Source organism: Zonotrichia leucophrys, chromosome 1A, assembly GCF_028769735.1.
Source record: "Zonotrichia leucophrys gambelii isolate GWCS_2022_RI chromosome 1A, RI_Zleu_2.0, whole genome shotgun sequence".
Taxonomy (NCBI): Eukaryota; Metazoa; Chordata; class Aves; order Passeriformes; family Passerellidae; genus Zonotrichia; species Zonotrichia leucophrys.
Window position 1 is genome coordinate 16,769,478 of NC_088170.1, and position 23,872 is coordinate 16,793,349.

The 23,872-nt window shown below is 42.3% G+C and overlaps 1 protein-coding gene across 8 annotated transcripts in view; it reads right to left on the reverse strand.

Moving 5' to 3' along the window:
- Positions 1–6,741: 6,741 nt before the first annotated feature.
- The window catches only part of SHISAL1 (shisa like 1), a 93,815-nt gene continuing 76,684 nt past the window's right edge, over positions 6,742–23,872 (reverse strand). For 7 of the 8 annotated variants that reach the window (XM_064701759.1, XM_064701758.1, XM_064701756.1 and 4 more), the window contains exon 6: positions 6,742–10,621. Coding sequence is in view for 1 of the 8 variants with exons in the window: in XM_064701761.1 (XP_064557831.1) it covers position 10,621 (1 nt within the window). In the remaining 7 variants the exon portion in view is untranslated. The remainder of the gene's footprint in view (positions 10,622–23,872) is intronic. The other variant, XM_064701761.1, reaches the window with a different exon arrangement.

The window sequence follows — 23,872 nt, forward strand, 5'->3', positions numbered from 1 at the left end:
TGGTTTGGATCTGTGCTGCACACAGGGCTGATAACACAGAGGTGTTGTTGTTATTGCTGAGCAGGGATTGCACAGGGCCAAGGCCTTTCCTGCCCCTCAAAGGCCACGCTGGGGAGGGGCTGGGGTGCCTGGGAGTTTGGGAGGAGACACAGCCAGGACAGGTGACCCTGACTGACCCAAGGGATGCTCCAGGCCCCATGACATCATGCTCAGAATGTAAAGGGGGAGGAAGAAGGAGGAAGGGCAGGGATATTTGGGGTGATGGTGTTTGTCTTCCCAAGTCACCATTCCACGGGACAGGTCCCTGCTTTCCTGGAGGTGCTGAACACCTGCCTGCCCATGGGAAGCAGGGAATTAACTCCTTGTTTTGCTTTGGGTTTGTGTGTGGCTTTTGCTTTCCCTGTTAAACTGCCCTTATTTCCACCCTCGAGTATCCTGGCTTCTATCCTTCCTATTCTCTCCCTGATCCCACTGGTGGGAGTGACTCTGTGGCGTTTGGTTGCTGTCTGGGGCTAGACCATAACAAGACCTGAGATGGTGAGAGCTGAACTGTGCAGCCCAAGGGCTCAGAGAAAGCTTCTGGCAGCCAAAAACCCACACGACCTCCAGTTGTGGTCTGGCGTTGAGGTCGTAACATGTGTCTGGCACATTCTCGATGACAGATTGATTCCTCAGAATATATTGCCAGGCATATTTGGAGAGAGGATATTTTAGGTAAAAGAAGAATTCCAAGATGAACATCCATGAGTCTTCTGTAGCTTGTTTTCCAACAGTTTATTGAAACACAAAGGATAATGAAAAGAAATTAAAACTTTTACTGCCCATATGACATTGTATTTCCTGTTGAGCTAAATGTTTTGGGGAGAAATATTACAACTGAATTTTAGCACATTCTTTAGCATGTTTTGGTAGGGACTAACTGCTGCTGCTAACTGAAGCTGCATGTGCCTGAGCTCCCACTGTTTCTGCTGGAGCTGCAGCCACAGAGACCGGCAGGGGAGGAAATCTTCCTCTGCTTGACAGACAATTTATAAAAACTGGATAAGTCTCCACTGGTTTAGAAGTCTTCCCCATTGTTCCTTTATCACCATTTTAAGAAATCACTTGAGCTCTTTGGGGAGGGGCATCTCAAGACATTCCTGTAATAACATAAGTTCACAGCAAAATTTTGGCTTTGGTTTCACCATAGGCATTTATTTCCTTTGTATTTTTCAGTTTATGGGAAACAGAGGAGAAAAATTTAGACCATCCATTTTATTCTTTCCTGGGGTTTATTAATCACCAGACAGCAAGCAATACTTCCTGTAGAGTGTGGTTGTTATTGCTTTGTTCTTGCCTCTAATATAAATATTTTTGAGATGTCCTTCTAACTGAATATGTTTGCATTAAATCAGCAGTTCTATTCTGTTTATTAAAACCAAACTTTTCCTTATTGAGTATTGTTGTAGAATTAATTACCAGCCTGTTGCTGAGTTCCTTTCTTTTCCAACAAGAGAGGATTAAAGCAGCAGATGCTGGGAATACATCAGCCACAGCAGTTTTCATAAAGCTTTCCTCAAAGACTTGAACTTGCTGTTCTGTTATGTACATGTCTTGACGTGGAGATCAAATGAGACATAAGAAGAAAGTCCTTGAATTTACACCTAAGAAGTCCCTACTAGGAGGGCCTGAAGGGAAGACTCTGCAATATTCTGCAACCAGGGCAATTTTCTTGGTGCCGTCTCTTTGATACAGTCTATGGTGAGAAATAGCCCAACTTTTTGCTTCATACCCTCTTCTCTGAATGCCCTACAAGCTCCAGGTGTGATAGTGAACTGCTAAGACCTGGCTGCTACCAAATGCATCCCACTCAACCTCTCTGATCTGTACCTTGGAGCTACAAAGCACATGGAAACCCCTGAGTAGTTCAGCTAAAACCAATGGCTTTGGGTATGCCAAGGTAGGTTTTCTCAGATGAGAAACTTTTGGCTGAAATGGGAAGAAAAGAAACACTAAAAAATCCTGCAGTTGCTTTGGCAAAAGCTTCATGTTTTTGCAGAGGCCTCCTGCCACCCAGTTTTATATTTTCCTGTTAGTTCTGAAGTTTTCTGTGTGTCTTCCGGGTAGCCATTTTGTAGTGCTCGTTTTCCTGTAGCAGCACTGGAGGAATTAATGAGGTAAGTCAGACAGGCTTGAAGGGGATGGCCAAGCCAGTGGCTCGAGAAGGGACACGGCACAGAGGAGGAGAGAGTCTCTCAGCCAAGCAGGCTGACACTTTCTGGGTCTGGGCCAGACCATTCTTCATGCTTGCAGACACATCCTTGGTATGTGCTCACATGCCCTGGGCAAGTGGCGGCTCCCTTTGATCGGGGGTGATCTCTGGGTGTTTGACTTTGCCTGGGAAAGGAGCATGGCTGAGATATGAGCCCGCTGCTTGGGCATGTGCAAACAGGGGGGAGAGGGTTCCTCTGGCTCAGGGGCTCACAGTAACCAGGCACACAGCTTGGCCATCTTCGGACCCTGCTGCTTTTACCCTACTCTGCTCCAAATTTATTTGCTGCTTGCCAGCTCCCCGAGGTTTGTCTCCTCAATTCACCTCAGCAGCAAAGCCAAAGCCCAACCCTGTGGTGCAAACTGGGTAGCACTGGGGGAGCAGAGTGTGGATGTGAATCACAGATCCAAAGCTCACACTTAAAAGTGTTTTTAAAAACTGCTTCCTTCCCTTAGGGCATGCAGATGTTCCTGGCTCCCTGAAAAACAGAAGGAAGTGCCTCATTGCCTGGTGATGGAGTGAGCCAGAGAGTGATGGGGCTGGAAAACCACTCCTGCGACATGGGGAGACCTGGAAAAGGCAAGAGCAGTGTACCATGGATTGTGCCCTCTAGGAGAGGATAGCACAAGGGACCCTGGGTCAAACCTTGGGAAGTGGCCATGTAACAATCTGCCCATAACATCAGGTTGCAAGTTTTACACAGCTCTGACAGAGTCTATTTCAGGAAAAAGACTTGGTCCAGAGCACGCTGGACCTCCAGTGTGGGCTGGTGTCAGAATTGCATTTGGGAGCCTCCAGTGACTACACAGGTTTGGGGTGCAGCAGGCAGAGAATGGCATTTTGCAGCTGGTTAGGAAAGAGCACAGTCCAGCCAAAATATTATTTCTTTAAGTGTTGAGAAGAAGTAGTGAAACAGAAAACTGGATTTGCCCAAACTGTCCATTCCTGCCAGTAAGGAATGTGTGTCTCTGCAAAAGGCTGTTGGAAGCCTTAGTGCATACAATCTTACAGCTGAGAAGAAAGAAGATTTCTTAATAGCAGCGGTTCTCCCATGGCCTGCTTTCCTGTTGTCTGAACACTGGAGACTGGGAGCAGAAGTTGAAAGTGTGTTCAAGTAGTCCAAGTATTCCTGCTTTATTTCTGTCCTGAATCAGTTCCACTTCTGGGCACTTTTTCCACTTGTGCTTCCCCTTTTGTCGGTGCAATGCTGAAGGACCTGAGGCAGAGGAGCAGGTCCCCAGCCAAAGGCAGCAGTCAGAGATGCCTTGGGTGAGCAGAGACCTCCCTGCACAGACTGGGAGGGACAATGGTTTAGGAGGTGAAGCTGTTGGTCCTTGCAGAGAAGTCTTTGCTTGCTGAGGGCCCTGTGTGGCCACAACTCTCTTCACAGAGAGTAGCAGGCACAACACTCTCCCAGGAATTTTCCTGGGGATGGCAGTGAGAAGCTTAGAGAAGAAGAGAAAACAATTCTTATCTCCATTCACTGCTCCTGTTGTTCTGCAGACGTGGAATGTGTTATGGAGATTGTTTAATTTACCCAGAGTGATTTGTTGATTGGACACCGGTGAAGGTTGTTTTGATTCCTTGACCAATTGGGTCAAAGCTGTGTCCTGGCTGTTTCCAGACAGTCATGGGTTTTTCTTTTATATTCTTTAGTATAGTATCTTTTTAGTATGTAATTTAGTATAGTATTAGTGTAATATAGTATAGCTTAATAAAGCAGCTGTTCAGCCCCCTGAATCATGGAGTCAGAGCACTTTATTCCCCGGCTGGGGCATTGTCTGTTTCTACTACAGGCCATGAGACATGGCTGGGTCTCAGGGAGGGTGGGAGCACCTCCAGTAGTGCAAAAGCATTGCCTGTCATGCTTAGAGTGCTCTTGTTTATGGGCAGTGTGGGAAGAAGTTGTGAAAGGAGAAATGATGAGTGCAGAGCACTAACAGAAGTCACATCCTGTGCCACTGAGCTACAGCCTAGAAACTCCATAAAAATGCAACTGGGGCTTAAGCAGTGCCTTTTATTTATGTGGCATTTCTGTGGGTATTATAAAAAACTAAAATTTGTGAGATGCACAATATTGCACGATTTCTTTCCTTAGGGTTTAGGGCTTTTAAGGTTTTTTTATTAGCTGGAGATGATTTCTTTAACAAACATCCATGCAGCTAGCAAAGAAAAGAGGGAGAGGTTGTGAAATGTCTTGAGCTCCTCTATCTGCATAATAATAGCAGATCCAGCACAAGGATGCTGTGTCTCCTTGCTAGATAAATTCCCAACTGGCTTTTTCTGGCGGCTGCTGAGTGCACAATCACTCAGGGAAATAGGAGGTGGACTGTGTGGTTAAAATGATAATAGAGTTTATACAGCAAACCCCAGCTATCACAAGCTCACTGAAGGTGGCACTTCCTACTGTGCTCCCACCCACCCCAGCAGCATTTTGCAACATAAATTCTTCCAACAAAAGCCAGGAATGCTTGATGAAGGTGGCTTTGCAGGGAACAGTTTGATACTGCATAGTAATAGTAGAAATGATACAATATTCTTAATTCTCAGGACAGCAAATACTGGACAGCAGAGGAGGTAGGCCTTATCCTGGGGAGCAAAAGCTTTGAGGTAAAATGGAACACAGCTTTTCAGATGTCTCAAAGGTTTCAACTGTTTTCAGTAGCCTTACCTGATAAAACAGCATTTTTAAGCAGTAACTATGACGCAGTCAAAACAAACAAAACCCATGTAATTCACAAAAATGCCTTAAATTAAATCTCTGTAGCTGGCTAAGGGGAGAGTATTCTCAAATGTTCCCTAGATCAAAGTTTTTTTAGTTTGTGTGTTTTCAACACCAAGGATTTAAACCTGATTTTCACTGCTAATTCTCACTACAGCAAAGCAGCAGCAGTAGCTACTCATACCTAATGTATTGGTATGTTCCCCCCGCCACCCCCCAAGTAACATTTTTTCATTTTCCAAATTAAACTAATTGTTTGGAATAGCTTGAGTGAGTGACAGAGTTTTGTTTTCTTGGAAACAAAAATCAAATCTTAGTTCTCTTTTCTCTCCTTGTCCTTCTGTATGTGTGAACAACCAGCAAATCAATGAAGTCTCTGCTTTCTAGTAAGAATTAACAGTTTAAAGGAACTGGCTGTGATGCTCCTGTTTGTTTTGACTTGGTGATAACGGCAGTCTGCAAGTCAATATCAGCATTTTAACATCTCCCATGGAAATTCCAGGGGTATTTAATTTGCTCCTTGGTATATAAAAGCTGTTCCCGGTGAGCATAATGTGCTGAATATAACCCTTACTCAATTACTAGAAGCACATAATAAAAATTGTTGAAACTTGGTGAGGGAGCTATAACACACCCAATCCATTGATTTATGTCCTTTGTCTCATCTATTTAACTGTTTTCACAATTGCAGGTGCAAGTTTGAGAAGGGGACTGGGTTGCAATTACATGTAATTTTACACATTTATGTATTTTTAAAGCTGTTTTTTGTCCTCTTTCTTTCTACAATACCTTCCATAAATTTTAGCACAGTGGAGTGCAATTGTAGTCTCTTACAGTTGTAAAACCCCTAAGAATTACTGAAGTGTTGCTTTAATGAAAATGATCCTTTTCTACTTTAGAGTTCATGTGCTTTGTTATAGAAGCTCCAGAAATGCACTCTGGCACATGAAGTAAGTGACATTACAAGGGATTTCTCATCCTTCCTTTTAAATTTGTCTATAAAATCTATTTTTGACACAGCACAGTCTCTAGTCTGAGGCTAGTGATCTGATGCTGAAAGGATAATTTCTAATGGGAAAAGGTACTGCTGTGTATAAATGCCAGGACTTCAGTCAGATACCAAGGATTTGGGATGGACCAAGGCAAGGAGGACAGGAAAACAGCTGAGGAGAACTCAAGCTTGGGGGCAGCAGGACAGAGGAAGAATTCTTTCTGTAAAAGGAAGCAATCTGTTCCAAGAGGTGATGTTGTCAAAAATACTCCCTTTTACTAATAGGAGAGCTGAAATTTCAGCTCAAAGCTCTCAGTATTTTGGGAACATTGTCAATGATGCCTCCTAAACAACAGGTGACAAGGAGACTTGAGAGAGTGTTTAGAAAATCTAAAACTTCCTGGGGAAACTGTCCAAATCCTTCAGCCTGGAAGCAAAGAACAAATTAAATCTCTTTTCCCTGAGAGTTGTTGGTCCTGCCTTTCTGTCCAAAGCAAACTAAACTGTGTTTGCCTCAGCAGGAGAGATGAGCCATGTGGGACAGAGTACTTTAGTGTGAAAGTCAAAATGTTGCTTTCTTTATAATCAGTTGCAGTTTGGCCTTCTCAGTTTGCCTCGAGTGGTGGAAAGATAACCTTTATTTCTTAGCAATCTCTCTTCAGTGTCCCACACTTCCCTCTTAAATATCTGGTATCAGCAACGGCTGGAAAAGCAGACTAAACGGAATATGTATTGATTAATGCAATGGCCTTAATGTTTTTTTTGTGGTGTGGTTTGGCTTCTTGGGGCCCCTTCCCCCCACGTCTAAGTCCATTCTTTGGGTTAAATACACTCTCTTCATTTTACCCTTGTACAGACCGTGCAGTTCTGGTATCTGGGGATTTCCTGCAGAGGGAAAGGAAGCCACAAATTTTGAAGCTATTGGAATACTCAGAAGCTCAAATCTCTACAGCTATTCCAGACAGCCTTTGAAACACTAAAGCAAGTTTTATTACAGAGATTAGTTTACGTTACACTCATTTATTAAAACCTAAGGACATCTTTATAAAAACTACTGTATATAAAGACGAGAGCAGTGCAATAGCAGTGTAAAACACATTTTTGGTTTGCTTGGCAATCACTTTAGAAAGACAACATGATTCATAATATGAAGTTAGAGAATGCTGCAAAAAAATAGGACAGGATCAGACCAGAAACTAGATTAGCAAATCACTGGACCCTGGCACGTCTTGATTTCAAACACCAAAGAGATATGGAAACAGTATTATCATCAATGTATCAATAAAGAGAAATCACTGCAACCCTACAATTTCTAGTTAGCTTAATTAGCCTAAAATAGTCTGCTGACTATCAAAATAGACTATTGTACTGTATATATACTATTTTCTTAGTAATTTGCTACTTTTGTAAAAGGAGGACTAGAAGAAATGCCTGTCTTACAGAAGAGAACTTTTGAAGCTGAGAAAAGGTGTTTCTTCCCAGCAGTGGTTTTGTTTTTGTTGGCAAAAACAAAAGGTTTTTTGAGGTTTTGTTTTTGTTGCTTTACTTTTTATACACAGTCGCAGGTAGTGGAATAGAACAGACTTTAAAAAATCATTTTGACATGCTAACTTCATTGCTTTTTCAAGTGGGCAGTCCTCATACAGAAATTACAGCTGTAGTAAAACTATAAAAAACAGGTGTCTAAAATAGCTGCTACAATATGCTGAATTATACATTAAGAGGCCAGATTATTTTCACTCTGTTTTTTTGTAAAATCCATAACCAGGCATGAAAGATGGTTAAATTTACAACACCAAGTCCTGCACAAGCTTTATAACCTAACTTTTTATGTCCTACATTATACACAGCAATCACTAAGAAGTTGGACACAGCTCTCAGTGAAACAGAAGAGAGGAAATTATTTGGGCAGGGGAAGGGGCCTCCGGAGCAGGAAACTCCCTAACAGCCACTGAGATAGACAGCTGCCATTGTCACATGCGAGGTATAATGTATGAACTTTTTAAAGTGGTAATTTCAGAACCCTTATTTTTCCAAACATATCCGAATGGGCACAGAGAAAAATACAATCATTTTAGTCCAGACTAGATAATTTCTTTTAGAGAAGGATTGTATTTGAACCAATCTCTCTGCAGAAATAACTGAAAAATTCATTGCAGTTTATCTGATCCACCATAGTTTTGATCAAGTAAATGCAGAGGGATATCAGAGCACAGCTACAGAGGTGGATGAGGTGTTCGGGTGGCTGTTTGTGTAGCCAGTGCTCTTCTCCAGTGTCCCAACAGCAAGGAAGAAGGGCTGATAGAAATGATGGTAGGGAAATATGTAGTGCACAATTTCCCTTTAATTTAAGGCCCAATTAGCATTAGTCTTATTCAGGATCTTTTATTCTGCTGAAGTAGAGAGACTATCAGGTGATTATAACAACACAATTGATGAAAAATTATTCACCAGCTACAACATGGATTTATCCATAAATTAATTGGTAGGCAAAATCAGAATTTCAGCCAGAGAGTATCTACCTTATATTTACTGGCTCTGTATAGAGAATAAAAGAAAACAAACTAACAAAAAGCACATCCATTACAAGGTATACGTGTACTAGAAGTAAAGCATAAAACTGCTCATTAATAACGCACAATTCCCAAAGGGAAAAAAACCCTTACAAAATACAGTAAGTCACACAAACCAGTATCTAATACAAATTCCTCTATGAACATAAGCTTTTTCCAAAGCTCTCTGTGGCAGTCATCACCTCACAACGAAAGTAGGTGCTGGGAGAAGTAAAAGGACCAAACAGTTACTGCAGAGTGCCACACTGGTTACTGTGGATACTTTTTTGGGTGTCTGCAGGGGTTATGGATCTTGGAGCCAATGGGGAAGTGTGGAGGAGCATGATGTTGGCATGGATGGCATCACCACCAGCCACTCGGTTTGCTTTGCTTTTCTTGGAGAGTTCCTAAGGTGTAACACAGGTGTAACACCCCAGTGCACTGTGGCAGCTCCCTCAGGTCTCTCCAAGCTGGGGGCATGTGCAGGAGCTTCTGTGATGAGTGAGAGTGGGCCAGGCTTCAAGCTTTCCTGGGACAGGATGGAGTTTCATGCCTGCAGGGTAGCACTCCCACCTGTGAATTCGTTCTTTTAGGCAATACCTGCCCCTACTCAGTGATACCTGGCATGTTTAGTTGTTGGTTTACAGAGAAAAGGGGCATGTGCATGTGGGCATGCTAGTCAGACTGGGCTTTATTTGAAGACTGGGCTTCCACTCCTGTGGTGTCCAGACTTATTTGGTCTATTTATTCCTTCATGGTTTTAGTCACATACCATCCTGAACTCCAGTAGCCAAGAACTAACTCAAATCACTGAGAAGAGTGTCCCCGTTGAGTTCAATAGAAAACTAAAATTAATTCAGTCAAAGAGGTACAAAAGGAACGCTTGATTATTCATTAACAAGTTGTTCCTCATGTTGTGGTTAAATGGTAAAATGTAAGGTTATTTTAAACTTACTGAGATTTGCAGGACAAAATATTAGACATGAAGGATTAAACTGGCATTATCATGGCTTTGTGTTATGATTTCCAGATGAACTCCTCTGTTTGCTTGTCACTACCAGGTTCTCCATGCAAATATCTTATATAACTGAATCTCACAGGATTTGCTCATGTAATTGGTACTGTATGATTTTAAAATAACCCTGCCCTGTAGAAAGTTGTCAACCTACTGCAACCCAGTGATCAAGGGCTTCACATACCTCTGTGGCAAAGTCATTGCCCTTCTGGCTTACAAATGGATTCTGAGACTTGTGTGGGGTAAACTCTGCAGTCAGGCAGTGGCTGAGGGAATTTGACTATTGCCTTAGAAAGGAGGGGGACAATGGTATTATTGCTTCTGAAATAAACAATTTGTTGGGTTTTTTCTGTTTTGCTTTCAGCTTCCATGAGTATGGGGGTGGAATGGTGTTACATCCTAATAAAGGATGCCCTCTTCAAGAACCTAAATTTAAGATGGGCTCGGATAGTCTTAGCAGAGTCATTGCCAGTGATCTAAAAATGTGCATTATGGTTGAAGTTAGCCTGCAGTCTGACTCAATGAAAGGGCTCTGCTTACCTTTGCAATGCATAGGACCATATGGTTAGCAGTGATGTGGATTACCAGCATCTACCCTATTGTGACAAAATGTTAACCAGAGAACTTTGGAAAAACTCACATTCACGATTCTGACACTTAGGCTGAGATTAGGCTCAAATGGCAATTGATGGATGGGGAGGCAAAGAAAAGTTATCTACCAAAGGTTTGTCTTGTCAAAGGTGGGTCATTTCCCACTCTGTGTGGATTTGCCAGAGCAACATAATTTTCTTCCTACTGAGCATTTTCACAAATATGATGCTTCCTTTCAGAGATAACAGTGTCAGTCTAGAATTTAAATATTGCTTACAGACTACTTTCTCCTGGAGACTCTTTCTATATCATTTGCCTGTAGAAGCTGTTTGAATGGTGTCTGTCTTCAGGTGACTTGCTCAATATTCCTCTTGTAGTCTTTCTCTCTCCTACTTATCCATAATTTTTTCAGCTCTTGTAATTTAGTTGATTTTCTTGAAAGCTGCTCCTTGAAGCCTGGTCTTACCTCTCCCATCTTGAGGCACATCAATATAATTTTCTGGAAGACATAAGGCACAAATGGTTTCCATCATGTTTCAGGAACACCCAACACAAAAGTATTTCCTGTAAAGAAAAACTTGTAGTATTTCCAGCTGCAGATTTAATCTCGGGAGGCAAGAAAGAAGAAGGAAAAGCATGAGGAAGAAAGAGGAGGTGTTAAGAGGCTTCTACCTTCCTTTGTTAGTTCTGTTCCGTCTGGTATGACCTTGTGTGTGCTATTGATGGCTGCATTCTCCTTCTCTTGTTTGATTCTGCATAGCCAGAGTGGGAGGCTAAGCTTGTTTCTCCCTGTTCATATTAAACTGGTCCTGGCTGCTTACTCTGATCCCTATTCCTTTCCTGTGATGAGAAAATGTACTTCTATTTCCACACATATACGTGGATAAATAATATATTTATGTGCTTTCCTTACAGAAGTGTTGAAAGTATTACTAAGCTTTTTGCTTGCAGCACTTTCTGGACATTACAGCTGCTTTAAATCTGCTGCTTTAATCTTGTGCAGGGTGTGCAGGCTGTGGGGTCCATCCACAGACAACTATGGCAGGGTGCAGGGGGCTGGGCTGGAAGTCCAGCTAGGGAATGTTTTGAGGCAGACTAGGATCACTAATCATAGTAACAAATTAAAGAAATACATCTGTTTGCGCAAGCAGGTAACGAGTGCAAGATGCTGGACACTGCAAGGCTGGATATGCAGCCATCAGAGCCACAGCACAACAGTGTTATTTTAATTCACACTGAGGCATTTTTCACAGTACTGTCAGCCAGGGAGGACCTCCTGACAGAAACCAGAGATTTTCTTACAACTCTTAGGGTTAAACCTTCACCCAATACTCAGTCACATGAGACCTGCCAAGGTTTGACAGCTAACTCCTTTCTAATAATCAAGTAGCCTACACAGCATTTTTCATGTTAGAAATACAAAACCAAAAAAATTGTTTTGTTGTGTCACTTGTCCTTTTTTGATATAGGTAGAAATGCATATTAACACAACATGCAAACCTGCCTCATGTAAGGTCTGCACACAGATGAAGTTTAAAATTAGTTGTTCATATCTAGGAGAGAGTCTCAGGAGACTCAGCTATAACTAATTAAAAAAACACCTGGGGAGAAAGAAACTGCACACTATGAGTGCATATCATGGCTGGCAGGCACCTCTGTCATTCCCAGCACCTCCAGTTGTTTCACCTCTTTTGTAGATTGCCACATGTGCTTCCCCTCCAGTGAAATGCTTTATTAATCTGCTATCTACACAGTTTAAATCACTAGACTGTTTGACAGGATACAGTTTCTTTTATTTATCTATCTTTGCTTTTAAATAAATGTTTAGAGATGAAGGAGATAGAGCAGGCATTTGTGTGTCCCAGGACAGACTGTAATTTTAAACATGTCAGACCTATCAGCCAGTTACTTTTTACCTTTGTGTCCCCAAGTTGCCGCTGGCCAGGTCCTTCTTCGGGTTAAGGTAAAATCAAGAGTGTCACCAAAGTGAGAGTTACTGGAGTTCTTGGACCCAGGTGCTGGACAATGCAAGGTTGGGTATGCAGCCACCAGAGCCATAGCACAACAGTGTTATCTTAATTCACACTGAGGCATTTTTCACAGTACTGTCAGCCAGAGAGGACCATAGCAAACTTCATGAATTTGTCTGCAGCACAGAAGCTGACATACCACTCCTGTGAGTAGCTCTGATTTCCTGCCAATTCTTCTCCTCTGTCTAAAGCCATGGGAGGATGAGTGGGAGGATGTGGACAGCAGAGCCAGACCCCACTCAGCTCTGGAAGCCTCTTACAGCAAGTAGGGAGTATTTACCCTGCATTTTCCAAGCTGGATGAGTCTGGGCCAAATCCACAGCTTCTCCATGAAACCGAACCCTGACAGGACAGTTGCTAAGCTAAAAGGTCCTCTTCCCCTACAATAAATGAAGTGAGGTATGTGATTGATTGATTGATTGATTGATTGATTGATTGACTGGGGCTGGACCAGTAAGGTTGAGAGGTACTTCTTCACATCATTTTGCAATAGCAGGATCCCATAAAAATACCTACATTCTCCTAAGAGAGATGAATGCTAATTTCCATGTGCAAGAGTGTTATATTCCAGTCCCCCAACACAGTGTGCTTGGCAACAGAAACCCTGTGTTTGTCACTTCTGGTCACTTCTGCAGGGTTTTATTGCACTTAGAGCTGAAGCCTGTGCTCTGGAGGTGGCTCAGGTTGCTCCTTTTCCCTGTCAGAGGTTATGGTCACTGCACAGCACCCCAGAGTGCTCAATGAAAAGCACCCAGGAAAGCCACATCAGCAGGGGGGGACCTTCAGATCAGATATTGGGAAGAAATTCTTTATCATGAGGGTGGTAGGGCCCTGGCACAGGTTGCCCAGAGAAGCTGTGGCTTCCCCATCCCTGGAAGTGTCCAAGGCCAGGATGGACAGAGCTTGGAGCAGCCTGGTCTAGTGGAAGGTGTCCCTGCCCATGCAAGGGGTGGAACTGGATAAGCTCTAATGTCTCTTCCCACCCAAATCATTCTGTGATTCTGTGATTCTCATTGCTTGACAAGGCAGCAGACAACAAAAAGATTGCCTCCTCTTTGACAGCAGTAATTGCTTGGTAGCTCAGTTCTGCTGGAATCAAATGCCATCCGTTAGTAATGAAGGAATGATTCAGAGCCTCTGGAGGCAAGTTTTTCCAGAGATTTCTGCCATTTTTCTAACAAATGAGGTAAACAGCTGCCACATTAACCATTACAAGGCCTCTGGTTAAAAAGTGCCATGGATCACCACAGTCCCCTCAGACCTCAGATGCACCCTGGACCAAGACTTACATGAGTTGTGGCTCACACTTCACATGAAAGCAAACAACCTCTGCAACTGTTCAGGTTTTACTCTGGCATAAAATGACACTACACTGATCTGAGCAGGCCTGCTGTGATCTGCATCTGCCTTCCAGTCTGCTTACTGTGACTGGGAGAAAAGCTTTTGCTGTCTCTGGCACAGACAGAGCTGGGATGCCAGGCTAACAAACAGCTTTCTGCAACAGGAAGCCCTTGGTGGCTACACCTATTGTTACAGGAAATAGGAATGTGCCCTCCTTGCCCAGAAATGGAAGGACAAGGGAGGACAAAGCATGATGCACAAGACTTTGTAAAAGCCTCACCAGATTGAAAGGGAGGACATGAGAAATTAATTGCAGGACAAGCACTAAATGTCTAAATATATCTCAAACCAGAAAGAAATAGAAATAGAATTTAATCGAATCCCTCTGCCTGCGGGTCTGCCAAAGAGCAGGGAAATAATTTTCATCGTTTGGAATCTGTAGACTCCTATGGCTATATTATACAGAGCATGTAACATTATATCCAAAGTATATAGTGAAAGGTTCCTTGCATTACCAGTACTAATTCTTGAAAGTTACAAAATTCCAGAGTGAATGCCACTTGTTCAATCTCAATTTGGCCACCTTGTTTGCATGAAAGAAAGTGGAAAGTCTCAGACTTGACTTTTTAGGTGGGGCTCCTCGTCTTTTTTTTTGGGAGAACATCAAAATAGCTGAATGATTCAGGTTTTTCCAATGCAGAGGAAACTTCAACAAAAAGAAAAATTTGCTTCAGGTTGGTTCAATACCAAAGAGATTGAATGTTCAGGATTTTTTGAACTGACAAGGAACAACTGAGCATTAAGCAATGGCCCAGGCTGCTGCCTTCTTGCCATAAAGGAGCATTGGATTTGCCTCTATTTTCATCCCAAGGCTGAATTACCTCACTTTTGATGGATCACAAATTCTCCTATGGTCTAGCTGGGAAATGCATCCCAGCACCTGCATGAGGTTCAGATGGGAGGAGGACCTTAAGTGGTGGCAAATCAATTTTGTCACAGCCACTGCTAAAAATGACCACCATCACTGACAGCCTCTGCTAATATTTCTAAATAATAGCTGGCTCAGGGAAGACTGACATCTGGCGCTTAAGAGTTTACACAAAAGTCAGGCACTGGACATGTTCAACTTGGGAAACAGCCTGAAATTTCAACTCAAGTGTTGTCCTCCTGTAGCTGACAATTCTGCAAAAATGGAGAGAAATGTCAAAATATGTTTCAAAGCAAATACCTCAGGATGGCATTAAGGTTTAAATGGAATAAATGTGCAATGCACGCGTGATTCACCAGAGTTAAACAATGTTGCTTTGCAGGTGGGAAGAAAGCATTTGAATTATTTAAATTTCCCTTGCATTATGCTCAGGGCAGTGTGTTTGCTCACGCTGCAACGAGCTAACATCAGCACAGTGTCTGTGAGTTCAGACACAAGGTGTGAATGTCACCTGTCAGGCTGTTTTCCCTTCCACCTAGGAAATGCAGCTGGGGACCAGGCATGTGCTTACTTTCACAGCTGAATCGCTTGTCTGTGTAATGGGAGCTAATTATCACCTAAGGGCATCCTGTGTAAAAAGGTGATTGCTGTCAGCTGTCTCAGACATCCCAGCATTGACTGTTTACAATGGATTACTAGAAAGACTTATTAGAAAAAAACAACTTGTGAAGCAGTTTTAAAGAAGTTTCCATCTGAATAGTTTGTTATGAATGCTGGCAAGTCTGCTTTTTAAATTGTTCACCACAATTATTATCGATGCCTTACTTGAAGGGATGGGACTACTGTCAGGCCAAAAACGATTTATTACTAAGGTAAACATCAACCTCAAAGACTGTGAGATTTTAGAGGCATAAGAAGTCGGCCATAGCTCAAGGTAGTCACAAATTTTTTCATTACAAGGCAGTATATAACATTCCAATCCAACAGAAAATTGCCACAAAGTTTATTTTGTTTTGGTAGCCTATCACCTTAACTTAATTCTGCTGCACTGCAGATACTTTTATCCAATGGGCTATTATTACACGTACACACATATATGTCTATGATAACATCTAAACTCAGCTTACTCTGTACAATTACATTGCTACAACATAAAGCCCTTCACCATCTTACCCAATACCATTTCTTACTTACTTAAGGTATATTCTTACTTACAACTAGAGAAACGGAAGTTTATAATTTTTCTGTTTAATGTCTGTGTAATTTTTTTTACATCAATCCAAGCTTCTTCCAAGGCTGTAAATCAAACCCTTCAGTATCAGTGGAAGTTTCTAGCTTTCCGTTTCCTACAACCACATTTCTTAAGAATCTCACCTTTTACAGACCAGTCTACGCTTGTGCAACTCCCATAAGGGCTCAGGGGATATAACCTGAACTGCACATGGCATCACATCACTTCTGAGAGCTGCTCCCTGGTTTTGGAGGCACTTTAGACACTTTGGAAAGCTCTCATGTTCCCATGGGAGAGGCTGGCTTGGGCAGAGAAAGCTGCTGGCAGATGTCAGGCAGGTGCCTGCTGCCCTGCAGAGGAAGGCTGGTGGATCAGGGAAGGTGCAGGGCTGCTCTCTGTGTCAGAGGGACAGACAAGGACTTGACAGATTTAAACACCACTGCTGCTTATTTTCCAGATAAATCTGATAACAATACTAAGACCTTCTAATTACCAATAGCTGTGTACCCCCCTCTGGAGTGCACTCATCCATGAGACTGGGATATCACACCACTGGAGGGGCTTTCTCTGCCTCTTTAAATTACTTCTAAATTTGATTCCATGACTTTTTGCTGCTAATATTGAGTTCAGAGATGGTTTTCAGAGGAACACTTTGCCTATACGATGTGTTTGGGCTTCACACTGGTAGACTTACTGGTTTGCTCTTGAGTCTAGGACAGTGCTGCGATCTGGAAGCCAGAGAACTGGGAAACAAATTGCAACCAGTCAGGAACTGGTTTTGGTACAGCACTATGGTCACACTACCAAAGATCTGGCTGCCCTTTTGGGAAGTGAGGCTGGGGATCTGCTTGGCTCCAAGGCCTGTCCTACAAAGGGATGCAGGAGGAGGTTTGGCACTTGCAGTGAGCCTGGGGAGCTGCAGCAGGCAAGGACTGGCCTCATCCAGCTCCTTCCCCTGAACTGCGGGCGTTCAAACAGCAGCTGGCTTAACTTCTGCCATTAGTGTGTGGCTGCCTGGCCAACAGAGCAAAGCTAGGAGGGAAAACTGATTTCCTGTAGAGAGAGTCTCTGGAATATCTATAATAGTACAAATTAAATACATATTTTGTCCCATCAGCTGGGTTGGGTGGGAGAGGAATGAAACCACACAGGATACAATTTTCTCTATTTTTTTTCTAATGGCCATATTTTACCATACTCACTTGCAAAGAGTAGTGATTTGAAACCATTTGGGTTGTTAACATAAATAAACATTACCTACTGTAAATAATGGTTTCTGAAGTAATCCTATGCTCCGGAAAGTCAAGTATTTTTCAATTAGTAGCAGTGTTTTTCATTTTGTAGTTCCTGAATTGGTTGATACTCCTGAACATTGTTCTGGGAAGTAAAAACATCCAGGAGAATTTCTGAGGTTTGTTTTTATTTTAAATGGAAATATGAAGCATTCAAAGTTTGATTTATAAGTTTTGAATGGAGGAACAGATGAAGGTTTGAGCACATAAACTGAAAGATGATCACTGAAAAGCTGTGTTTTTCCTCACTGAAGAGCTGAAGTCTGACTTTTCATGATCTGAAATGTTTTCTTCCTCTTCTTAAGGTTATTTCAGAAAAATACTGAAAACACCCCAGGCCTTCCAAAATGTCTTAAAAGAGTGGATTGCCCATTACTAGTAAAACTGAAAATTAGTTGGGCTTACTAGTTCTCCAGATATTTATGAAACTCTTGTGTCACTACCAGGCTGCCTGAAACAGATGTCGCTTGAGGTTGAAATTCATCTAGTTGATTGTTGATGAATTTTCCTGCTAATATGTGGCAGTCCTTAAACAGCTGATACGCCTGAACCAAAATTTCTTTGTATGAGTCAAAAAACCCTCAACCCTGGTTTTGCTATGTAAACAGTCTGAGCTGCTTTCAAGTTTTTTCAAGACCCCAAGGCATCATAATGCCAAGCTGAATGTGGGTATCATGTGAAGAACTCTAGACTTATTATTCCACTTGGGACTGTTCTCATTTTCACATCTTTTTCATGTAACTGGAGTGACCAAACAGCTTTAATTGCACTCCTATCATAGAATAAGATATTTAAAAACAGAGGAACTATTGCTAGAGGCAAGAGAATATTTTTGTCTGCTTCTTTAAGGTCCAAGTGTGTTGCTTTGGAAAGGAGACTTATTGTTGTGTGTAGTGTAATTTAATAGCATAGATACTCTAAGTGGGCTTAATCCCACCGAAATGCAGACATCAGAATGCTAAAATGGTTAATTTCTAGAGAGTTACCTCAGGGTCCTTTATTGTCAACAGAAAACAACTCTGAGGAGCTACTCTACTCCTCCTCAGACAGGCTCCAAACGAAACTGATAGTGCAGGAACCTCACTGCAGGAAATGAGAAGCCCCACTGGCCCCAAAAACGGAATTACAAAAATGTGCAGCAGTAGTGCAGATTTCTCTTAACATCATCTTCACTCTCACACTGCCACATGCAAATATCCAAATTTCTACATAAATATATGAAACTCTGTTTTACAATCCAGTACCACTAAGTGGAAGGGTTTCTGCAGTCTCCATGTTCTGGTTAGAAAACTTCCCTCAAGTTTATTCACGACCAGATTTAATGAACACATATAACAGACCCCTAACATCCTGAAAGATTCTGATGGAAAACCCAAAGCCTGTAGGTATTTCCTCAAACACAGCTACCTCTAAAAAAGGAAGCAGATTCTTATCCCACATCTGCATGAGCAGTCCTAGATTTTTTCTCCCTGTCTCACAAACTCAGTTCCAGGAAATGTGAATCCCTGAGGCTCATGACATGCCAGGAGGTGCTGCATATTCCTGTGGGTGGGGTAATAGATGAGCACTCGCTGGAGCAGGGCTTGATCCTCAATTTGTTCTTGGTAGTGCTGTAAAAACTCTTAAAAAAGCTGTGAACTTGGACTATTTCTGCATCAGTGGTAAGGACTGAGCTATCTCTGATTCCAGCTCTTCCCAATTTCCCAAAAGCTGATGTCACCAGCTTTCAAAATCTGTTCCTAGAGAGTGGCTATGACATCCCTCAGACACTCAAATATTCTCCATGTGTGCTGAGTTCTTATACAGCAGTGCCAAACCATTGATCTTAGATCGAGGAGAGCACAGTGGAAATACAGAAGGCTTTACAAGAGCATGCCTTTCTGTGTTAAAATTCAGGTACATGATGAGAGAAAAAAGCCTCCTTTCGTGCTGACTGACAATCTGAATTTAACGGATCCTCTAGAAAGTGAGGTTTAAAAAAAAAAACAGTAAAACTTGGCATGTGATTTATAATGTAGCTCATTAGGACACTGCCTTTCCCCACTTATATAGTCTCCTAATGCACTGAAAATACTCTCAGGGATTTTTAAATACCTACAAGCACCAAAACTTTGGTTCAACAGTATTGCTTGATTCAGAAAGAAGAGCACTAATAGAGCAATCTGGTAATTTTTAATTTTTTAAATCTATTTATTTATAAACGAAGGACAATTTAAAAGGCTGGCTGTGCAAGCTACACTCAGTATAGCTCACAGTATCTTTACCTATGGGGATGGTCAATTCTCAGTGTTGTAACAGGTTTTTGCAAGTTACAGCTGAGGGTAAATGCAGCTCAGTTATACAGGACAATGTGGTTTGTACCTCGGCATTAATTGAACAGAAACATTAGTGAGTAGAGGAAAAATGTGGCCAGATGTAAGGAAGGTATGTGCTTATTTATTTATCTATTTATCTGGCTTGCAATTCCTGTATATAATTTTTGACAGTTTTTTATATAGGTGCAGCTTTGTTTCTGTGTAAAATTAAAGAATAATCTACTGAGCTAAACAGCAGCTCAGGCCAGCCTACATCAGGTGAATATTCTGCTCTTTTTGCCCTAACATCTTGGCATCAGCAAAATTCAGTCTCTTAAAATTGGTGCCTAGCATGTCTTGATGTCCAACAGAGGCTAAAACCCAACCACTTGCATGGAAATTAAACTGCTGAAACATGCTGCAAGGAAAGAGGCGTCAGCCAAACATTAGACTGGAATGTTTGGTACCATTTGCAGAGCTTTGAGGAGCTGACTTCTTCGAAGCCCGCAGAAGTCAAGAAAACTGAAAGCCACTGAGATTTCAGGGGACTTCTGTTAGAAGCAGACCAAGAGTTTGTCCCAGATTGAAAGAATGTGGCAGTGTTGGTTTACAAAGCAGATCAAATGAGTATATTGCTTGAACTGGATCCCAGCTGGATCACTAAGAAATACTCCAGGCTCTTGTTCCCCTGCTCGGAGAGTGGGTGCTGCATAGAAAGGGCGCAGGACGGTGGAGGAGGAGGAAGGTGCGCAATTGCTGTGCTGGCCTCCAACAACCAGGAACTCCTCTGGGTGCTGGAACTGCTCCTCAGCCTCTGCTCTTCATTTGGCTCAGGAAGCTACCTTCCCTTTCTTATTTCCATTTCCCTCTCCTGAGCATGAGCAATCTTCTGGGACAAGATGCATGTGCTGCTTCCCTCTGCCTTGCCAGAGGTTCAAATTGCTCCAGCTGCACAGCCATCTATTTAGGAGGGAGGAATCTGTTTCAGCACTCAAGTTTTGAGCACCAAACCTGCGATTTAGCCCAGAGCTGCATATTTAGTGCAAGTTAAATTAGCTTTTTTAGTTACCTCTGTACAATACAGGAGATTCTGTCATTTCTGAAAATAAAATACATAAAATACAAAAAAAAAATATTTTTTGAAATAGTTATTACTTTTACCAAGAGCTTTATTTTCTGCTCTCACTTTGCAGTATGAAGAGGGCTAGTCTTCTGAGTCAGAACTCAAGAGAAAAGATGTAGTAATTACTGTGTTGAGAGCTTTCATTGTAGGATGAAAACAGTCATGTTTCCTGCAACTGTTCTTTCTGTGTATGTTTTTCTTTTCACAACTGAATTTGTGTGACCTTTCTAGCAGCAGGAAAATTTAAACTATTTATTGTAAAATAAGTTTCTGAAGATACTTCTATAAACAACACAGAACTGCTTTTTAACCTTAACAAAAGTATCAACAGCTAAAATCAATAGGAGTAATAGAGCCTTTGAAATTTAATATGGTTCCTGTTTGGCTTCCTATTGTAGATCCAGTCTATGTTTATTGCACATAATCATCCAAGCAATAAATAGCTTTTAAGTTCATTTCTTTGCAGTTGGGAGCAGAAGGGCAACACCCACAACACCATCATAGGTTACAGCACTACACACTGGAAACAATGTTAGAAAGGCAATTATATGCAGAAATGATTCCTCCCTCTTTCCTCCCTGCCTTTCCCAGGTAAAAAAGTGATGGGACAAATTGAGGTGTGCTGTGATGTGGAAAGAGAAGAGGCCAAGGACCCTGGGCAATTTTAGCAGAGTACAAAAGGCAAGAAAACAATTTTTCTTCTGTGGTTATCTGAGCTGTATGGCTGGTTTTACACAGAAACATGTTTTGACACCAGTGCTGGAACTGTGACTGTTTTATTACTTTTAAATTGTCTCACAGCTGCATCTAGATATGGGTATGCTGGGGCATCAAATGTCCTTTGGCTGTAACAGGAACTTTGGGCATGGCTCAGTGGCCGTGTATGATCCCTGCAGAGCAGCCTTTCTTCAGTCACAGAGAAAGAAAAACAGTGCTTGGCTGGTGTCACAGAACTCAGGAATTCCTCTTGGTATGGCATGGTTTGAATGATAATTTACAAAGTGTGGAAATTTTTTGTTGCACACCATTATGACTGCCAGTTGGTGGGTTATTCTTATTTTGTCCTAGGTTACTTTTCATTATTTGCCCTCCTTTTTCCTTTGTTTTTTTTTTTTTTTTGCATCTATGTGCACATTTCATATTGTGGATCTATTACATGCTCATTTTTTTATGACAGAAATTTAAGCTTCTTAGAGGTGCCCAGTGATAACTGCAGCTATCACGTGACCACCTTAACAGTGGAGAAGCAGAAAGGCTGTAAGAATTCAGGATGATTCATTCCACAACAGCTTTTACATGCACACACTGTAACAGAGCCCATTGCTGGATGCTCTCTTGTCCGCTATAATCTCACAGCGCTTCCACACAAAAAGTTGGAAGCCTGTTACATACAAAAATAATTTTCACCTCTTTAGTGCTGCTACCAGCACTGGCTCTCTGAGCCCACAGAACCTGAGAGATGAGGACTAGGCAGGTGGTGCTGGGATGAGGCTTTGCCCAGAGATTCCCATTCTCTGGAGTGATTATGCAATCACTGCACAGTTCCACTGGCATCAGCAGCTATTATGCAGCAGCTGTATAATCAGGCATTTATTGGAAGAGGTAGGGAAGGAAGAAGGCCACATGTTTGTCCCCTGCAGTCCTGAATGGCAGAGGGTGATATAATTGGAGAAAAGCATCGTGTGAGTTTTGATGTGCAGCTGTTGGTTTGTGTTTTCTGACTGCTCAGTGAGCATGATCAGCTTGCCATGCTGGGATAATGTGATGCTTGCATCATGCCAACCCCCTGCAGCTCCAGGCTGGGGCAGAGGGGCTGGAAAGATGGGAAAGGCCCTGAGGGTGCTGGGGACAGCAGCTGGACAGGAGCCAGGTGTGCCCAGGGGGGCAGGAGGCCAATGGTGCCAGCCATGGTGTGGCAGCAGGGCCAGGGCAGTGACTGTCCCCTGGGCTGGCACTGCTGGGGCCGGAACTTGAATCTTGTGTCCAGTTCTGGGCCCTCACAAGACAGACACTGAGGGGCTGGAGCAGCAGGAGGGGCTGAGGCAGCTGGGGGAAATTCAGCCTGGAGTAAAAGAGGCTCAGGGGGGACCTTGTTGCTCTTTATCTGTATCTGGAAAGAGACTGAAAACAGGTGGGGGTTGATTTCTGCTCCCAGATAACAAGCAATAGGGTTAGAGGAAGCAGCCTCAAGTGGCACCAGGGGAGGTTTAGGTTGGATATTAGGAGAAATTTCTTCACTGAAAGAGCTGCCAAGCACTGGCAGAGGGTACCCAGGGCAGTGGTGAAATCTCCATCCCTGGAGGGATTTCAGAGCTGTGTGGATGTGGCACTTGGGGACTTGGGTTGACAGTGCTAGTGGAATGATTGGACTCCATGACCTTAAAGAGTTTTTTCCAGCCTAATGATTCTAAGAAAACTGATGTTGGTGCAAATCTTCTGGGACTGCAGCCTCACCTGTTTCCCAGATAAATCAGGTTTTTGAAGATTTTTGTTCTCCTAGGGTCCTCAGTTTGGCCAGCTGTGCAGACCTAGCTTCCCACTCTTCCCACTGTTGCTTATGTTCCACAAGCTCCCTTGCCACTTTTAAAATCACAAGTAATGGGTGTTCTGCTGCATCTCAAGACATTTCCTTGATCAACTGCCAACTTTAAAAAAAAAAGCACATTTGGAGTAGATAAATCCCACTGGCAAATTTCGGCTGGATAAATGACTTCTGTAAACTCATCTTCCAGGATAATGTCAAAAAAATTAATCAAGCCAGGCTTCCAAGCAGTTTCATCCATCTTAAGATAGGTAGAATGAATAACCCCCTGGAAATGTCTCTTTCAATGTGTTAGTGAGGATAACTAGTAGATACAGGATTTTTAGATAGCTAAATTGACTAAGTTTAATCCTGCTCTTTATCACCAGTAAGGATTTGTATAATTAGATCTTCCAGGTATTGGATATTTTTCTGTCTTTGTACAGTCCTCTACTATCTGAAACCTCTGGGCCATGAAGAATTTACAGACCAAGCTCAAATTGCCTTTTAATGTTCTTTTAGCCTTGAGCTTCTTTAACTCCATAATCTGACAAACTTTCCAGAAGTCCAGTAAGTTCTGCAGCTCTCCCTGAATGCTTTCCCATCTGTCACAAGGAGTTTTCCTGCTGCAGGCCCTAGGGAAGGTGGTGTTTCCCTCTAGCAATCTCACACTACTTGTGAGACAGTTGCCTACTTCTAATTGGTATCTCCTCTCCATGAACTCCAGAATTCCAAATTTGCTTGTTTAGCCATCATCCCACAATACTCTCAAAAATGCATCCCCAATTTTGTCTTATTTTTCTTGTTCATGCAAACACTTTTGGGGCTCTTTTTAATTGGGATGCCTATTTTTGTTATGCTGTAAGAGGTTTCAAGTTAATATTTAAAAAAATAAATTGAGTCAACTGTCATTCCATCATGCAATTGTCTTTAAAATGCCTTAAAATGCAAATCAGGCTGATGTTCTTCTGGCTGCTGGTAACTTCAGCA